At 49.5% G+C, this 17,598-nt stretch overlaps 2 protein-coding genes across 2 annotated transcripts in view; both read left to right on the top strand.

The window, feature by feature from the left end:
• The window catches only part of LOC134969763 (EP-cadherin-like), a 47,083-nt gene extending 45,546 nt beyond the window's left edge, over nt 1-1,537 (top strand). Inside the window, exon 16 of the mRNA XM_063945923.1 lies at nt 321-1,537. Coding sequence (XP_063801993.1) covers nt 321-527 — 207 coding nt within the window. The 3' untranslated portion in view covers nt 528-1,537. The remainder of the gene's footprint in view (nt 1-320) is intronic.
• A 14,530-nt stretch (nt 1,538-16,067) lies between these two features.
• LOC134969760 (cadherin-1-like) overlaps nt 16,068-17,598 on the top strand; it is a 92,928-nt gene continuing 91,397 nt past the window's right edge. Inside the window, exon 1 of the mRNA XM_063945921.1 lies at nt 16,068-16,173. The gene's annotated coding sequence lies outside the window, so the exon portion shown is untranslated. The remainder of the gene's footprint in view (nt 16,174-17,598) is intronic.

Genomic DNA, 17,598 nt, shown 5'->3' with positions numbered 1-17,598 from the left:
AGGGGTCCTAGACCTCACAAATTTTAGTTTAACCTCCTAAGAGTTAAAATTGGTAAAGTCCATTTACTGTGCGTGGACATGAGTGTTCTGGGCGGCCGATTTACGGGAAACGGCTTAATGGATTCTCAGACTCATTAAAGGCAGAAATTACCTCTGAGAAGTTGCCGGTACATTGCCATCCATGTCTGTCTCCTGGGAGGACTTCCTTTTTCCATCTGTACAATGTGCTATTAAACATTGGCCTTCTGTCTCTTACAGCTATTTATGGCATGTTGGGGTTGTTTTTCTGATCTAATTATTGTTTTCTTTGTTCTTTGAAGAATCTGCACGCCGCGGACAACGACCCGACTGCTCCACCCTACGACTCTCTCCTCGTCTTTGATTACGAGGGTAGTGGGTCGGAGGCAGCATCCCTCAGCTCCCTGAACTCCTCCAGCTCTGATGGCGACCAGGATTATAACTGTCTGAATGACTGGGGACCCCGTTTCCGGAAGCTGGCAGACATGTATGGGGGTGATGAAGACTAGTTTGCCGGAGGGGGCAGCTGCCAACTTTGTCCAAAACTAGAACTTCTGCCGCATCGCCTTAAATAATGGTCCTTTTTTTTTTTTTTTTTTTTTTTTTCCGTTTTTTTCCGGACTGGAGAATCTGCCTTATGTTACGTGGCATGTGATGTGCTTCTCCCAGTTCATGTTACGCAGGCCGTGTCCTCTTCACTGGCATCATGCAACCAGACTAGCACAATGGTGTTGCCAAGCCAAAGACGTGAAGAGAATAACTTGAATTGTTGGCGTAAAGTGCCCGCTGTGACTAGGAAAGGCTTCCAGGAAGGGTTGGGGCTGAGCTTACCTTAGCTCCATCCTGAGGGAGCTCTGCTAGTTAGTCTTTGTTTCAGGGGTGGCTTCTGTTTGTTTTAGGAACTGATCTACCACGCTAATCCGAATGTAGACTTAACGTTGCACCAATAAGCCTTTAGCCCTTTCTGCTGTGTAATCCAAGTTTTAAGGATTGATTCGCTCACATGGAACATCCAATTGCTCTTGGAGGGATCGTAGAGCGTGCTACCCATCTACCAAAGGAATGAGATTTGGACTGCAAACACATTACTCCCCAAGCTTTCTGCAGGTCCTATATAATTTGGGATGTTCCCGCAAAATGTAAAAAAAAAAAAAATTTGATTTCTGTTTATATTGAAGGGTGGGATGATTTAGGGGTGTGCTGAGTTACAATGTTTGCATCAGACACAATATATACACCCCAAGGTGTAAAGATTCCCAAAGCTGATGTGCCTGGGGGTCAGTTTTTGTTTCTGCGTCTCTGCCCTCTGAGAGTCCATCACATCTCCTGATTCACAGTTTGGGCCTCAAAATTGCATTTTAGTTTTTTTTTTTATATTTTGTGGTTTTCGCTTTCCCTCTGGTTTTTTTTATTTACTATTTATAGGAATAAATTGTTTTTGTATCAAACTTCAAAAAAAAAATTCATGTAAACCACTCAAATACATTTTATTAAAGGCTTGTGTGTGGTTTTTATATTTTACATTTTTTATACGAAGAAGTTTTCTTTCCCTGCTGAGAATACGGAGCATGAGGAGACGTGCGGAGTGTTATGTTACCCTACACTGGTGCCTGTTTCTGTGTTAGGTGGCACTGTTAGGGCCCTGGGTGACAGCGCTGACTGGGCTGTGTGATTAATCTGATCCTAGTTGAGGAACAGCAAAGATATAAGATGGTCCTGCTCTAGCCCTGAGCAGATACCAGCCTGTCCTCCATGATATGGGCCGAGTCATGCTTTATTTGTATTCTAAAACCTCTAAACTGATATCTTCATAGATGCTTGCTTTATCAGCCAGGGGCATCCTTGGACTTGTAGTTCAACAACAACTTGAGTCACCTTTGCCTGTTCCAGCTTCTGCACCACGTTGCAGTTAGGGCAGGATGTGTCCAGCTGTGGGGCACGGGACTATACCTCCTTGCAGCCTGCCTGATGCTAGTGATGTGACGGAGACCGGCTTCCTACATGGGCACCAAGAGTCGGAGTTGTACTGATCGCTTCGTATGTATATGGTGCCACAAGTGTCCGTAGTGCTGTACAGGTAACAGTGCTGCGGCATACAAACAATTCTCTGTAAATAGGGTCAGACACCACAAGGGCAGATAAAGCAGTGCGTAACAGTGACCCTGGGAAGGCCGGACACAGGGTCAATCACTGATTTAATGGTTTCTTTTCAAGTACATATATAGCAGGGTATCCCAAACGCTGACCTCAAGGTATCCTAAAGCCGTTTTATTTTTTGTTGGGGGTAATCCTGACAATTGTGGTGGTTTTTGCAGCAATTTGAAGTCCTCAGTATCTGAGCGACACCCTTAAGCATGGGCGGTTTTTGTTAGCGGACTTTCTGGCACACCGCAAGGCGTTTGCATATGTCCACCCAAAAGGAGGATGACTGTCACGGCAACACATTGGATATATGGTCGCAAATTCCCACACCCTGTGCGTCATCTGGAGATTGCGGCCGAGATTTTGTGTCATGGGTGACCGATCCGATTATCGAAGGAGCCGCGTGTGTGCTGAATTGTTATATATGCTGTACAATAAAACTGAGTACTCGATTTTATTGGTCCAGTTATTGCGTACTGTACCTGTTCTGACGTTAAGGATTTCCCCTGAGCCCAGATGGCTGAATAAAACGGTCTAAGGTACTAAGGGGGACATGTTACTAAGCAGTGATAAAAGTGGGAAGGTTGCCCATGTCAAACCAATCGGCGTTGACGTAACATATAAAATTTGCGTACTATAAAAGTATACAGTGCAGCTGATTGGTTGCCATGAACAGCTTCTCCACTGACTCACTTCTCCACTTTTATCACTGCTTAGTACATGTTCTTCTAAGTCAGTCACCTGTGCATAAATAGGAGTATCTGTAAAACCTGACCTGTTATGGCGCGCTGAGGAAAGTGTAAAATCTCAGCATTGCTGGGACAGTGGCGGTTTATTACTAACAAAACCATTTCTAAATAAATGTTCCTACATCCAGTAGTGAAGAGAGCGTGTGCGCTGAACCACTATTATGAGATGGCAAACTCCATTCACACGTGGGGCCTGACTGAGTTGTACGGCGCTGTAATCACCTCAGCGTCTCTTACCGCACTATGCCAATATGTCAGCCCTTCCTCTGGAGTACAGCCGTGCGTGTGACTGTGCGAGGGCTGGGACGCCCACTTTGCTGGTCACAGTCTCAGCCTGCCCACATCTGTCTTAGTCACAGTGATCAAACGCAGCATCAAAACTTGCACCTGCCCCATACTAGGTACAGATGGCTTACGTGGCATCTGACACCCCGATTTACCCCACACGTGGCTTACAGTAATGATTTGACTGTACACTGCGATATGGAAGATCTGGGGACTGCAGCCATGATACAAGCGTTGTGTTTATCCAGGCATTGGGTGCCAGCATGGTCCCTCTGGGAAGAGGGGGGGAGGGAGGGGGGCGGGGGCAGCATTGTCACCCTGGCAGACAATTCTGCCCTGTTAGGAAAGGAAAGCTGGAACATGGGTGAAGGCGAGCGCTCGGTGCTGTTCAGTAGTGGTCAGCATTGTCCTTTCTGGTATGGCTGTGTCCAAACCAGTGTCCCCTTCATCACTACACAAACCCCCAGACCCTTTATCTTTAGCCACAGAAGCTTGTGTCAGATGCACCCCCAGAATCCTCTACCTACCCAGGGTATGTTAGTACATAGCGGTGAGGTGTCCATGCTGGGGCCATTTTTATTATTTGCATATGCACCGCAGCTATGCCAAAGCACGAGTCTCCAATATAATCGGTGGCCTGACTACCAAGGTGTTCCCATAGTGTATTTATGTAATAAAGGGTGTGTAACATATTAATGTGTGTGCACATACGTGTAACTTATGCCATGACCTAAATCACTTGTGCATATTCATCTTGCTGATTACACGTGTGTTGGATTATGTGCGCTTGCCTGTTCTCCTGGTACATGTGGAAGACTCCCTCACAGTCACACTCCCGCACACAGTGGGCATGATATGACTTGCAGTGACTCCTGTCATCGGGGCTCCCTTGTGTGCACTCGCAGGTTGCAGAGTTGCAGGCAGGCCGAAGCTGCATCTCGCCCCATCTCCGAATCCATGCAAGAGGGGAAGAAGTAGGTAAGTATGGCTGAGCATCTGTGAGTGTCCTGTATTCAGAATAATCTGTGGTTTATAAAACCTACTTTTCTCTATTACATCTGCTAGAGCCATCTGCCTGGAAATGGACCACAAAGAAAAAGATATGTACGGTTTCAATTAACGCGTTTCACCTACATTTCTCTGACGTCCTAGTGGATGCTGGGTACTCCGTAAGGACCATGGGGAATAGACGGGCTCCGCAGGAGACTGGGCACTCTAAAAGAAAGATTAGGTACTATCTGGTGTGCACTGGCTCCTCCCTCTATGCCCCTCCTCCAGACCTCAGTTAGTATCTGTGCCCGGCCAGAGCTGGATGCACCCTAGGGGCTCTCCTGAGCTTCCTAGAAAAGAAAGTATTTGTTAGGTTTTTTATTTTCAGTGAGATCTGCTGGCAACAGACTCACTGCTACGTGGGACTGAGGGGAGAGAAGCAAACCTACCTGCGTGCAGCTAGCTTGTGCTTCTTAGGCTACTGGACACCATTAGCTCCAGAGGGTTCGAACACAGGGCCTGACCTCGATCGTCCGTTCCCGGAGCCGCGCCGCCGTCCCCCTTGCAGAGCCAGAAGAAGGAGATGAAATCGGCGACAGAAGACTCTGGTCTTCATTAAGGTAGCGCACAGCACCGCAGCTGTGCGCCATTGCTCCCACTGCACACCACACACTCCGGTCACTGTAGGGTGTTGGGGGGGGGGGGGGCGCCCTGGGCAGCAATAAGAATACCTTTTGGCACATGATGCACATAATACAGTCTGGAAAACTGTATATGTGCAAAAAGCCCCGCCATTAAGATATACAAAAACGCGGGAGAAACCCGCCGCTGAGGGGGCGGGGCCTTCTTCCTCAGCACACCAGCGCCATTTTCTCTTCACAGCTCCGCTGAAAGGACGCTCCCCAGACTCTCCCCTGCAGTATCCTGTACAAGAAGGGTAAAAAAGAGAGGGGGTACACATAAATTTAGGCGCAAATAAGATAATAAGCAGCTATTGGGAAAAATCACTCATTGTAGTGTAACTCCCTGTGTTACATAGCGCTGTGGTGTGTGCTGGCATACTCTCTCTCTGTCTCCCCAAAGGACTTTGTGGGGTCCTGTCCTCAGAGCATTCCCTGTGTGTGGTGTGTCGACATGTTTGATGAGGAGGGTTACGTGGAGGGGGAGCAAGGGCAGATAAGTGTGGTGTCGCCCCCGACGGGGCTGACACCGGATTGGAGGATATGTGGAAGGTCTTAACAGACAGTGTCAACTCCTTACATAAAAGGTTCGATGACGCAGCAGCCTTGGGACAGCCGGGATCTCAGCCCGCGCCTGCCCAGGCGTCTCAGAGGCCATCAGGGACTCATAAACGCCCGCTAGCTCAGATGGTAGACACAGATGTCGACACGGAGTCTGACTCCAGTGTAGATGAGGATGAGACAAATGCACAGTCTACAAAAGCCATCCGATGCATGATTACTGCAATGGAAAATGTATTGCACATTTCTGATATTAACCCGGTTACTACCAAGAAGGGTAATATGTTTGGGGAGAAAAAGCAGCCAGTGACTTTTCCCCCATCTGATGAATTAAATGAATTGTGTGAAGAAGTGTGGAGTTCCCCCGATAAGAAACTAGTGATTTCTAAGAGGTTACTGATGGCGTACCCTTTCCCGCCAACGGACAGGTTACGTTGGGAAACATCCCCTAGGGTGGACAAGGCGCTCACATGCTTATCAAAAAAGGTGGCACTGCCGTCTTAGGATACGGCCGCCTTAAAGGAGCCTGCGGATAGAAAGCAGGAAGCTATCCTGAAGTCTGTGTATACACACTCGGGTACTATACTGAGACCTGCTATTGCTTCAGCATGGATGTGTAGTGCTGCAGCAGCATGGTCTGATACCCTGTCGGACAACATTGATTCCCTCGACAGGGATACTATTTTGCTAACCATAGAACATATAAAAGACGTCGTCTTATATATGCGGGATGCACAGAGGGACATTTGCATGCTGGCATCTAGAATTAATGCAATATCCATTTCTGCCAGGAGAGTATTATGGACTCGGCAGTGGACAGGTGATGCTGATTCTAAAAGACACATGGAAGTTTTGCCTTATAAGGGTGAGGAATTGTTTGGGGACGGTCTCTCGGACCTCGTATCCACGGCAACAGCCGGGAAGTCAACTTTTTTACCTCGGGTTCCCTCACAGCCTAAGAAAGCACCGTATTATCATGTACAGTCCTTTCGGCCTCAGAAAGGCAAGCGGATCAGAGACGTATCCTTTCTGCCCAGAGGCAGGGGTAGAGGAAAGAAGCTGCACCAGGCAGCCAGTTCCCAGGAACAAAAATCCTCCCCCGCTTCCTCTAAGTCCACCGCATGACGCTGGGGCTCCACAGGCGGAGCCGGGTGCGGTGGGGGCGCGTCTCCGAAACTTCAGCAACCAGTGGGTTCGCTCACAAGTGGATCTCTGGGCTGTACAAATTGTATCTCAGGGATACAAGATGGAGTTCGAGGTGACTCCCCCTCGCCGTTACCTCAAATCAGCCTTGCCAGCTGCTCCCAGGGAAAGGGAGGTAGTACTGGCGGCAATTCACAAGCTGTACCTCCAGCAGGTGATAATCAAGGTTCCCCTTCTTCAACAGGGACGGGGTTACTATTCCACAATGTTTGTGGTACCGAAACCAGACGGTTCGGTGAGACCCATTCTGAATTTAAAATCCTTGAACACTTATATAAGGAAGTTCAAGTTCAAAATGGAATCGCTCAGGGCGGTTATTGCAAGCCTGGGAGAGGGGGATTTTATGGTGTCGCTGGACATCAAGGATGCTTACTTGCATGTCCCCGTTTACCCACCTCACCAGGAGTACCTCAGGTTTGTGGTACAGGATTGTCATTACCAATTCCAGACGTTGCCGTTTGGTCTGTCCACGGCACCAAGAGTATTTACCAAGGTAATGGCCGAAATTATGATACTCCTTCGGAAGAAGGGAGTTATAATTATCCCGTACTTGGACGATCTCCTTATAAAGGCGAGGTCCAGAGAGCAGTTGTTAATCAGCGTAGCACTCTCTCGGGAAGTGTTGCAACAGCACGGCTGGATTCTGAATATCCCAAAGTCGCAGCTGATTCCTGCGACGGGTCTGCTCTTCCTGGGCATGATTCTGGACACAGAACAGAAGAAGGTGTTTCTCCCGGTGGAGAAGGCCCAGGAATTGTCATCTCTGGTCAGGGACCTCCTGAAACCAAAACAGGTGTCGGTGCATCACTGCACGCGAGTCCTGGGAAAGATGGTGGCTTCTTACGAAGCAATTCCCTTCGGCAGGTTCCATGCAAGGATCTTTCAGTGGGATCTGTTAGACAAATGGTCCGGATCGCATCTTCAGATGCATCGGTTGATCACCCTGTCCCCAAGGGCCAGGGTGTCTCTGCTGTGGTGGCTGCAGAGTGCTCATCTTCTCGAGGGCCGCAGATTCGGCATACAGGACTGGGTCCTGGTGACCACGGACGCAAGCCTCCGAGGATGGGGGGCAGTCACTCAGGGAAGGAACTTCCAAGGACAGTGGTCAAGTCAAGAGACTTCACTACACATAAATATACTGGAACTAAGGGCCATTTACAACGCCCTGAGTCAAGCAGAGCCCCTGCTTCAAAACCAACCAGTGCTGATTCAATCGGACAACATCACGGCGGTTGCCCATGTAAATCGACAGGGCGGCACAAGAAGCAGGATGGCGATGGCAGAAGCCACAAGGATTCTCCGATGGGCGGAAAATCACGTGCTAGCACTGTCAGCAGTGTTCATTCCGGGAGTGGACAACTGGGAAGCAGACTTCCTCAGCAGGCACGACCTCCACCCGGGAGAGTGGGGACTTCATCCAGAAGTCTTCACGCAGATTGTAAACCATTGGGAACGGCCACAGGTGGACATGATGGCGTCCCGCCTCAACAAAAAGCTAAAAAAATATTGCGCCAGGTCAAGGGACCCTCAGGCGATAGCTGTGGATGCACTAGTGACACCGTGGGTGTACCAGTCGGTTTATGTGTTCCCTCCTCTTCCTCTCATACCCAAGGTACTGAGGATAGTAAGAAAGAGAGGAGTAAGAACTATACTCATCGTTCCGGATTGGCCAAGAAGAACTTGGTACCCAGAACTACAAGAAATGATCTCAGAGGACCCATGGCCTCTGCCTCTCAGACAGGACCTGTTACAGCAGGGGCCCTGTCTGTTCCAAGACTTACCGCGGCTGCGTTTGACGGCATGGCGGTTGAACGCCGGATCCTAACGGAAAAGGGCATTCCGGATGAAGTGATTCCTACGCTGATAAAGGCTAGGAAAGACGTGACAGCACAACATTATCACCATATATGGCGAAAATATGTTGCTTGGTGTGAGGCCAGGAAGGCCCCTACAGAGGAATTCCAGCTGGGTCGATTCCTGCACTTCCTACAGTCAGGAGTGACTATGGGCCTAAAATTAGGTTCCATAAAGGTCCAGATTTCGGCCCTATCTATTTTCTTTCAAAAAGAACTGGCTTCACTGCCTGAAGTTCAGACATTTGTTAAGGGAGTGCTGCATATTCAGCCCCCTTTTGTGCCTCCAGTGGCACCTTGGGATCTTAACGTTGTGTTGGATTTCCTGAAATCCCACTGGTTTGAGCCACTTAAGACCGTGGAGCTAAAATATCTCACGTGGAAAGTGGTCATGCTATTGGCCTTAGCTTCGGCTAGGCGTGTCTCAGAATTGGCGGCTTTGTCATGTAAAAGCCCTTATCTGATCTTCCATATGGACAGGGCAGAATTGAGGAGTCGTCCCCAATTTCTCCCTAAGGTGGTATCAGCGTTTCATTTGAACAAACCTATTGTGGTGCCTGCGGCTACTCGGGACTTGGAGGACTCCAAGTTACTAGATGTAGTCAGGGCTTTGAAAATCTATGTAGCCAGGACGGCTGGAGTCAGGAAAACTGACTCGCTGTTTATCCTGCATGCACCCAACAAGCTGGGTGCTCCTGCTTCAAAGCAAACTATTGCTCGCTGGATCTGTAACATGATTCAGCAAGCTCATTCTGCGGCAGGATTGCCGCATCCTAAATCAGTAAAAGCCCATTCCATAAGGAAGGTGGACTCTTCTTGGGCGGCTGCCCGAGGGGTCTCGGCTTTACAGCTTTGCCGAGCTGCTACTTGGTCGGGTTCAAACACATTTGCTAAGTTCTACAAGTTTGATACCCTGGCTGAGGAGGACCTTGCCTTTGCTCATTCGGTGCTGCAGAGTCATCCGCACTCTCCCGCCCGTTTGGGAGCCAATCCCCATGGTCCTTACGGAGTTCCCAGCATCCCCTAGGACGTCAGAGAAAATAAGAATTTACTCACCGGTATTTCTATTTCTCGTAGTCCGTAGTGGATGCTGGGCGCCTGTCCCAAGTGCGGACTCTCTGCCATACATGTATATAGTTATTGCTTAACTAAATGGTTATTGTTATGAGCCATCTGTTACTGAGGCTCAGTTGTTGTTCATACTGTTAACTGGGTATGGTTATCACAAGTTGTACAGTGTGATTGGTGTGGCTGGTATGAGTCTTACCCTGGATTCCAAATCCTTTCCTTGTTGTGTCAGCTCTTCCGGGCACAGTTTCCTTAACTGAGGTCTGGAGGAGGGAGGAGCCAGTGCACACCAGATAGTACCTAATCTTTCTTTTAGAGTGCCCAGTCTCCTGCGGAGCCCGTCTACTCCCCATGGTCCTTACGGAGTTCGCAGCATCCACTACGGACTACGAGAAATAGAATTACCGGTGAGTAAATTCTTATTTTAGTATCCCTCAGATAATTGAAGCTCTCCTGGAGATACTGCTACTGAGAACATGGTAAATAAGGGGGGAGGGGGGGCATAAAACACCATCCATTTGTGGATCTATTGATCCATCAGCTGTAAATGGATCTGATTTGACCTCTCCAATTTAGGGCGCACAGTTGCTTTTCTAACCTATTATCTGTAATGGCATCACAGAACCGAGGTCATGGGTTCTATTCCCACCATGGCCCTGTGTGGAGTTTGTATATTCTCCCTGTACTTGCATGGGTTTCCTCTGGGTACTCCGGGTTCCTCCCATGCTCCAAAAATATACTGGTAGACAAAATAAAAAATCTAAATTTGTTAATTAAAAAAAAATCTATAAATAAAATAGTGAGATGGTGGACTTTATAGTGCTGTCCCGGGAACGTACCCTATCACCCTTCGGGCTGTTTTAGGAAGTGACCGTTATGGGTGGGGGTGGATGGAACACTCTCATTTATTTGAAATGATCCTGTAACGAAGGTGGATATTTGCAGGAATTGGGGTGGGGGGAGGGGGAGGATTATCTGCCTCCAGGTGTTTGTGTTTCCTGGGAATTCTCACTGATTAACATCCTGCTCCAAAGAGTACCCCACCGTACAGCACATATACAGTCATTCTAAGGACAAGGTGAATACATACCAACTAAAGGATATTAGATCAGGACACATAAAGGAAATCTATAAATATATATATATATATATATATATATATATATATACTGTATATATACACACACACACACATGGAAACAGAAGAGGTGGCACTCACAGTCTTGTAAACAAGTTTCCGTCTGCATGCCTCCATTATATCTATAATGGAGACTGAATGCCGTCACCTTGTCTATAGGCTATGTCTATATGGGGTTGTCCATACGTGTGGAAATAAAAAGGAAATTAGTAAAGGAATATTACTGTCACTACCTGCAATAAAAAAATTAAGGACACCGTTGTTTATCTTTGGAAATTTTGCATCTGTTTGTTATGTCACGTGACTATGTTCCCAATTAACAAAAGATTAAAGTTGCGTCCAAGATGGCTGCCATACTGATGACATAGCCTAAAAAGTTTTCCCCCCACTCCCGTATCCTATGCATAGATGCTGGATCAGTATTTCCTTCCATGTCCTTTTTTGTTAGGGTGATTCCACACGTATGCAACACCCTGTATATAGCACTTCGGAGGTTGCTGGCACTATATAAGCAATTGCTAATAAGTAAATCATAATAAATAGCAGAAACGTAGTGACCCGATTGGGATTGCTCTAGGAATGATGGTGTACACGATTCCGTTATAATGCAGGAGTTATAATACACTGTTCATGCATATATATAATGACCACCTGAGCCAGGCAAACTCCGGATATACCTGAGTTTCACAAGCCTAGAGCCATTACTCCAGGCATGTCCAAACTGCGGCCCTCCAGCTGTTGAGAAACTACACATCCCAGCATGCCCTGACACAGCTTTAGCATTCTTTGACAACAAAACTGTGTCAGGGCATGCTGGGATATGTAGTTTCACAACAGCTGGAGGGCCACAGTTTGGACATGCCTGCATTACTCTCATGCCTACACATCTGGTGCGTTCCAGGCCCCTCCTCCTACTAATCAGCTGTTTGTTCCCTTTTCCTGTGGCAGTAACCAGCGATGATGTATAATGATCATTCCATCACACAGCACGCAGCTGCTGACGCTATAATGGCTGGCGCTGGGTCTGTGAGGTGGTCCATACCCACATGATAAAAGCAGCAGCAGCGAGCGCTCTTCTGAGGAGACTGTTATTTGTCAGTGGGCCCTACGATACAGGATAGTCCCATAGGCCGGATCCAGAGATCAGGTTACAGGACACAAGGGGGCTACTGTCTCATACCGCCACCTAAAACAAGTCATCTTTCCCAACCTCCACCATTACAGGCTAGGTTGTAAGGATATCCATGTTTGAGCACAGGTGACGTAATTAGTACCTCATACCCATTTCATACCACCCAAAATAACCTGGTATATTGCCAGGTCGATGTGCGGTGTGAAAAGGGAAAGTCCTAAATTCCCCGGTCACCTGACCCGTTATTTCAACCCGGGAATAAAGAGGGTTATTACCGGGTCCATGTGACCCGGGACCCATTCACAGTATAGGCAGAGGCGGCGCGGAGATGATCTGATCTCCAGGCGCCGCCTCCGCACACGTCACCAGCCTGGGCAATTTGCCGGATTGGTGTCGCTGGTCACACCTGGGAAGCACCGATGTACAAGTCCCGGGTGTGACCTGAAAGCGGTATCAGTCAACTCGATTTAATCACCTGAGCTCAAGCATGGACATTCTTGAAGTCTGGACTGTGAGGTCTGATTTATGGGCTTGATTATTCCACATTCCAAAGGGAACATGAAGCATTCTTATACGGGCAGCACGGATGGTGTAGTGGTTAGCATTACTGCCTCACAGCACTGAGGTCATGGGTTCCGTTCCCACCACGGCCCTAACTTTGTGGAGTTTGTATTTTCTCCCGTCCTTGCGCGGTTTCCTTCCACAATCCAAAAATATACTGGTAGGTTAATTGGAATGTGCGTGCATGTGGTAGGGAATATAGAGTGTAAGCTCCACTGGGGCAGGGACTGATGTGATTGGGCAAATATTCTCTGTACCACGCTGCAGCATATGTGTGCGCTTTTTAAATATCTGGTAATAAAAAAAATGCATCTTGCACTTTCTAGAACAGGGGTGGGCAATTATTTCAGCTGGGGGGCCACCGAACAGTTTCCAGTGAATATCGGAGGGCTGCCCCGGGACACACCCCCCCCCCCCCCCCCCCCCCACATTATGGGAGAGAAAGCTGCCAGCTCTTCTTCCTTCGTACCCCCCGCCCTTAGTCTATAAGATAATAGCTAGATTCTGATTGGTTCATGTAACGTGATTATCTTGTACAGTAGATGTACAGTACACACAGACCGTGATTCTTCCTACTAGATACTTCTTTGTCATGACTGTGGCTGACTCATTATAAAGTCACCGGTGACATCACGGAGGACAGTTCCACTACGTGTACATTATATTCCATATATTTGCCACTGGGTGACACTGTTCCATTACCTCGCTACAAGAGGCACCTGTGTAACTTATCCTCCAACATGATACGGTCAGATGTGACAAATTATATTTTGCTTAAATGCCACATTGTCACACAGAGATGACGGATATCATATCTTTCCTGGGAAAGTACCCTATCTCCCTCCGGGCTATTGTAGTAGTGACGGCTCGGGTGTATGGAATACTCTGATTTCTCTCAAACAATCCTGTAACCGGAGAAGGTGGATATTTGCAGGAATCAAGGGGGGGAATGTTACCTACCTCCAGGTGTTTCCTGGGAATTCTCACATTCTCATCTCACTGCTCTAGTGTCAGAGCGCTGATTAACACACCCCCCCCCCCTTCTTCTCCAATGAGGGACTACTCCAACCATTCAGCAGTATCAGGACGGCACTTAAGGCCCCCATACACTACAACGATACGTCTGAGGCTGAAGTTGGAGGCGATTTCCCTTGAACTCTCCCAGGATCTTCCCGGGATTGGTTCCATACGTTTCCATGCGATTTGGTACATTTTGCATGCGATATATCATATGCGATCCCAGCCATGCCTGCGGAAACCGACATATCACGAGTGCAGCACTAACGATCTAGGGGAGCCGATCCAACCCTCACGGGAACACGCATCGGATCAGAAACACGTCCAAAATGCCCAATTTCACCCGATATATCAGCCGAATGCCCAAAATTGGATGAAATCGGGCATTATCGTTCTAGTGTATGGGGCCCTTCAATTTGACCATTATTGATCATCATGGAAAAGGTCAACACAATAAAAACGTCAACACAGGACAAGTCGACATGAGTTTTTTTGAAAACAAAAATATTTGTAACCCTTAGACTCCTTCACTCCCTATCCCTAGATTCCTCCCTCCCTACCCCTGAACTCCTTCACACCCTACCCCTAGATTCCTCCTTACCCCTGAACTCCTTCACACCCTACCCCTAGATTCCATCACTCCCCACCCCTAGACTCCTTCACTCCCTACCCCTAGATTCCATCACTCCCCACCCCTAGACTCCTTCACTCCCTACCCCTAGACTCCTTCACTCCCTATCTCTGGCGTCCTTCACTCCCTACCCCTAGATTCCTCCCTCCCTACCCCTGAACTCCTTCACACCCTACCCCTAGATTCCATCACTCCCTACCCCTAGACTCCTTCACTCCCCACCCCTAGACTCATCACTCCCTACCCCAAAGGCTCCTTCACTCTCTACCCCTAGATTCCTTCACTCCCTATCCCTGGGGTCCTTCACTCCCTACCCCTATATTCCTCCCTCCCTACCCCTAGACTCCTTCACTCCCTACCCCTATATTCCTCCCTCCCTACCCCTAGACTCCTTCACTCCCTACCCCTAGACTCCTTCACTCCCTACCCCTGGCTTCATTCACTCCCTACCCCTGAACTCCTTCACTCCCTACCCCTAGACTCCTTCACTCCCTATCCCTAGATTCCTCCCTCCCTACCCCTAGACTCCTTCACTCCCTATCCCTGGCGTCCTTCACTCCCTACCCCTAGACTCCTTCACTCCCTATCCCTAGACTCCTACACTCCCTACCCCTAGATTCCTCACTCCCTATCCCTAGACTTCTTCACTCCCTATCCCTAGACTCCTACACTCCCTACCCCTAGATTCCTCACTCCCTATCCCTAGACTTCTTCACTCCCTACCCCTAGACTCCTTCACTCCCCACCCCTAGACTCCTTCACTCCCCACCCCTAGACTCCTTCACTCCCTACCCCTAGACTCCTTCACTCCCTACCCCTAGACTCCTTCACTCCCTACCCCTAGGCTCCTTCACTCTCTACCCCTAGACTCCTTCACTCCCCACCCCTAGACTCCTTCACTCCCCACCCCTATACTCCTTCACTCCCTACCCCTGGAGTCCTTCACTCCCTACCCCTAGATTCCTCACTCCCTACCCCTATATTCCTCACTCCCTACCCCTAGACTCCTTCACTCCCTACCCCTAGATTCCTCACTCCCTACCCCTAGATTACTCACTCCCTACCTCTAGACTCCTTCACTCCCTACCCCTAGATTCCTCACTCCATACCCCTAGATTCCATCACTCCCTACCCCTAGATTCCTCACTCCCTACCCCTAGATTACTCACTCCCTACCTCTAGACTCCTTCACTCCCTACCCCTAGATTCCTCACTCCGTACCCCTAGATTCCATCACTCCCTACCCCTAGACTTCTTCACTCCCTGCCCCTAGATTCCATCACTCCCTACCCCTAGATTCCATCACTCCCTGCCCCTAGATTTTAGATTCCATCACTCCCTGCCCCTAGATTCCATCACTCCCTACCCCTAGACTTCTTCACTCCCTACCCCTAGATTCCTCACTCCCTACCCCTAGAGTTCATCACTCCCTACCCCTAGACTTCCTCACTCCCTACACCTAGATTCCTCACTCCCTACCCCTAGATTCTATCACTCCCTACCCCTAGACTTCTTCACTGTAGCTACATCTGCTGGCGAATGCAGTCATGGATATTGCCAGAGCCGTGGTGTCTGTATGGGGCGACGGCTGTTCTACAAACATTCCCTTTGGATATACAAACTGGTCAATAAACATAACATAGTTATGGATATTAAACCAATGCACCCTAGCCGGATACATGCTTTAGCAGCAAAACCAATCCAACAAGTTGCTTGGCTAAGGTGCCCATTCTATAAATAGGTATATTATCTATAAGTTACGGCTTCTCAGTGGGTGGTACCTGGTTATTGTGGACATGGCAGTGATATACGGGCATGAATGTACATACACGTAAGTCTTGCTCCTGTGCCCCTCTATACGCTCACTGGTGACATCACCGTCTCAATAGGACTTGGAAGACAAGTATCCATTATCACATACTTATGGCCCACACTATGAAATATGTGCCCAGCGCCCGGCTCTGTATAAAAGGGATCTGTTGTGTGAGGAATGCTGTATAGAGCGAGGGGGACGGCATGTCCCCAGCTACCTCTGCTACATCTCGCTGTAACATATCTCACTGCACCTGCTAATCTCCGATGTAAGCCTCTGTACAGGGGTAACTCACCCAGGAGTCCAACCTGCGGGGACAGACCAAGCTAGAGGTAAGTATTCAGAAGCGCACAATGCCTTGCAGGTAACGGGGCTGATTCTGAGGTGGGAGCAAAGCAGATAACTGCGCACCTGGGACACACCATGCTGCACTGCCAGGGGGCAAATACAGGTAACCGCACCTGGGACACACCATGCTGCACTGCCAGGGGGGCAAATACAGGTAACTGCGCACCCAGGACACACCATGCTGCACTGCCAGGGGGGCAAATACAGGTAACTGCGCACCCAGGACACACCATGCTGCACTGCCAGGGGGGCAAATACAGGTAACTGCGCACCTGGGACACACCATGCTGCACTGCCAGGGGGGCAAATACAGGTAACTGTGCACCCGGGACACACCATGCTGCACTGCCAGGGGGGCAAATACAGGTAACTGTGCACCCGGGACACACCATGCTGCACTGCCAGGGGGGCAAATACAGGTAACTGCGCACCTGGGACACACCATGCTGCACTGCCAGGGGGGCAAATACAGCTAACTGCGCACCTGAGACACACCATGCTGCACTGCCAGGGGGGCAAATACAGTTAACTGCGCACCCAGGACATACCATGCTGCACTGCCAGGGGGGCAAATACAGGTAACTGTGCACCCGGGACACACCATGCTGCACTGCCAGGGGGGCAAATACAGGTAACTGTGCACCCGGGACACACCATGCTGCACTGCCAGGGGGGCAAATACAGGTAACTGTGCACCCGGGACACACCATGCTGCACTGCCAGGGGGGCAAATACAGGTAACTGTGCACCCGGGACACACCATGCTGCACTGCCAGGGGGGCAAATACAGGTAACTGTGCACCCGGGACACACCATGCTGCACTGCCAGGGGGGCAAATACAGGTAACTGCGCACCTGGGACACACCATGCTGCACTGCCAGGGGGGCAAATACATGTAACTGTGCACCCGGGACACACCATGCTGCACTGCCAGGGGGCAAATACAGGTAACTGTGCACCCGGGACACACCATGCTGCACTGCCAGGGGGGCAAATACAGGTAACTGTGCACCCGGGACACACCATGCTGCACTGCCAGGGGGGCAAATACAGGTAACTGTGCACCCGGGACACACCATGCTGCACTGCCAGGGGGGGCAAATACAGGTAACTGTGCACCCGGGACACACCATGCTGCACTGCCAGGGGGGCAAATACAGCTAACTGCGCACCTGGGACACACCATGCTGCACTGCCAGGGGGGCAAATACAGGTAACTGCGCACCTGGGACACACCATGCTGCACTGCCAGGGGGGCAAATACATGTAACTGCGCACCTGGGACACACCATGCTGCACTGCCAGGGGGGCAAATACAGGTAACTGTGCACCCGGGACACACCATGCTGCACTGCCAGGGGGGCAAATACAGCTAACTGCGCACCTGGGACACACCATGCTGCACTGC

Source organism: Pseudophryne corroboree, chromosome 11 (genome assembly GCF_028390025.1).
Source record: "Pseudophryne corroboree isolate aPseCor3 chromosome 11, aPseCor3.hap2, whole genome shotgun sequence".
Taxonomy (NCBI): Eukaryota; Metazoa; Chordata; class Amphibia; order Anura; family Myobatrachidae; genus Pseudophryne; species Pseudophryne corroboree.
The sequence above is the reverse complement of the archived record's forward strand: the minus strand, read 5'-3'. Positions and strand labels throughout refer to the sequence as shown.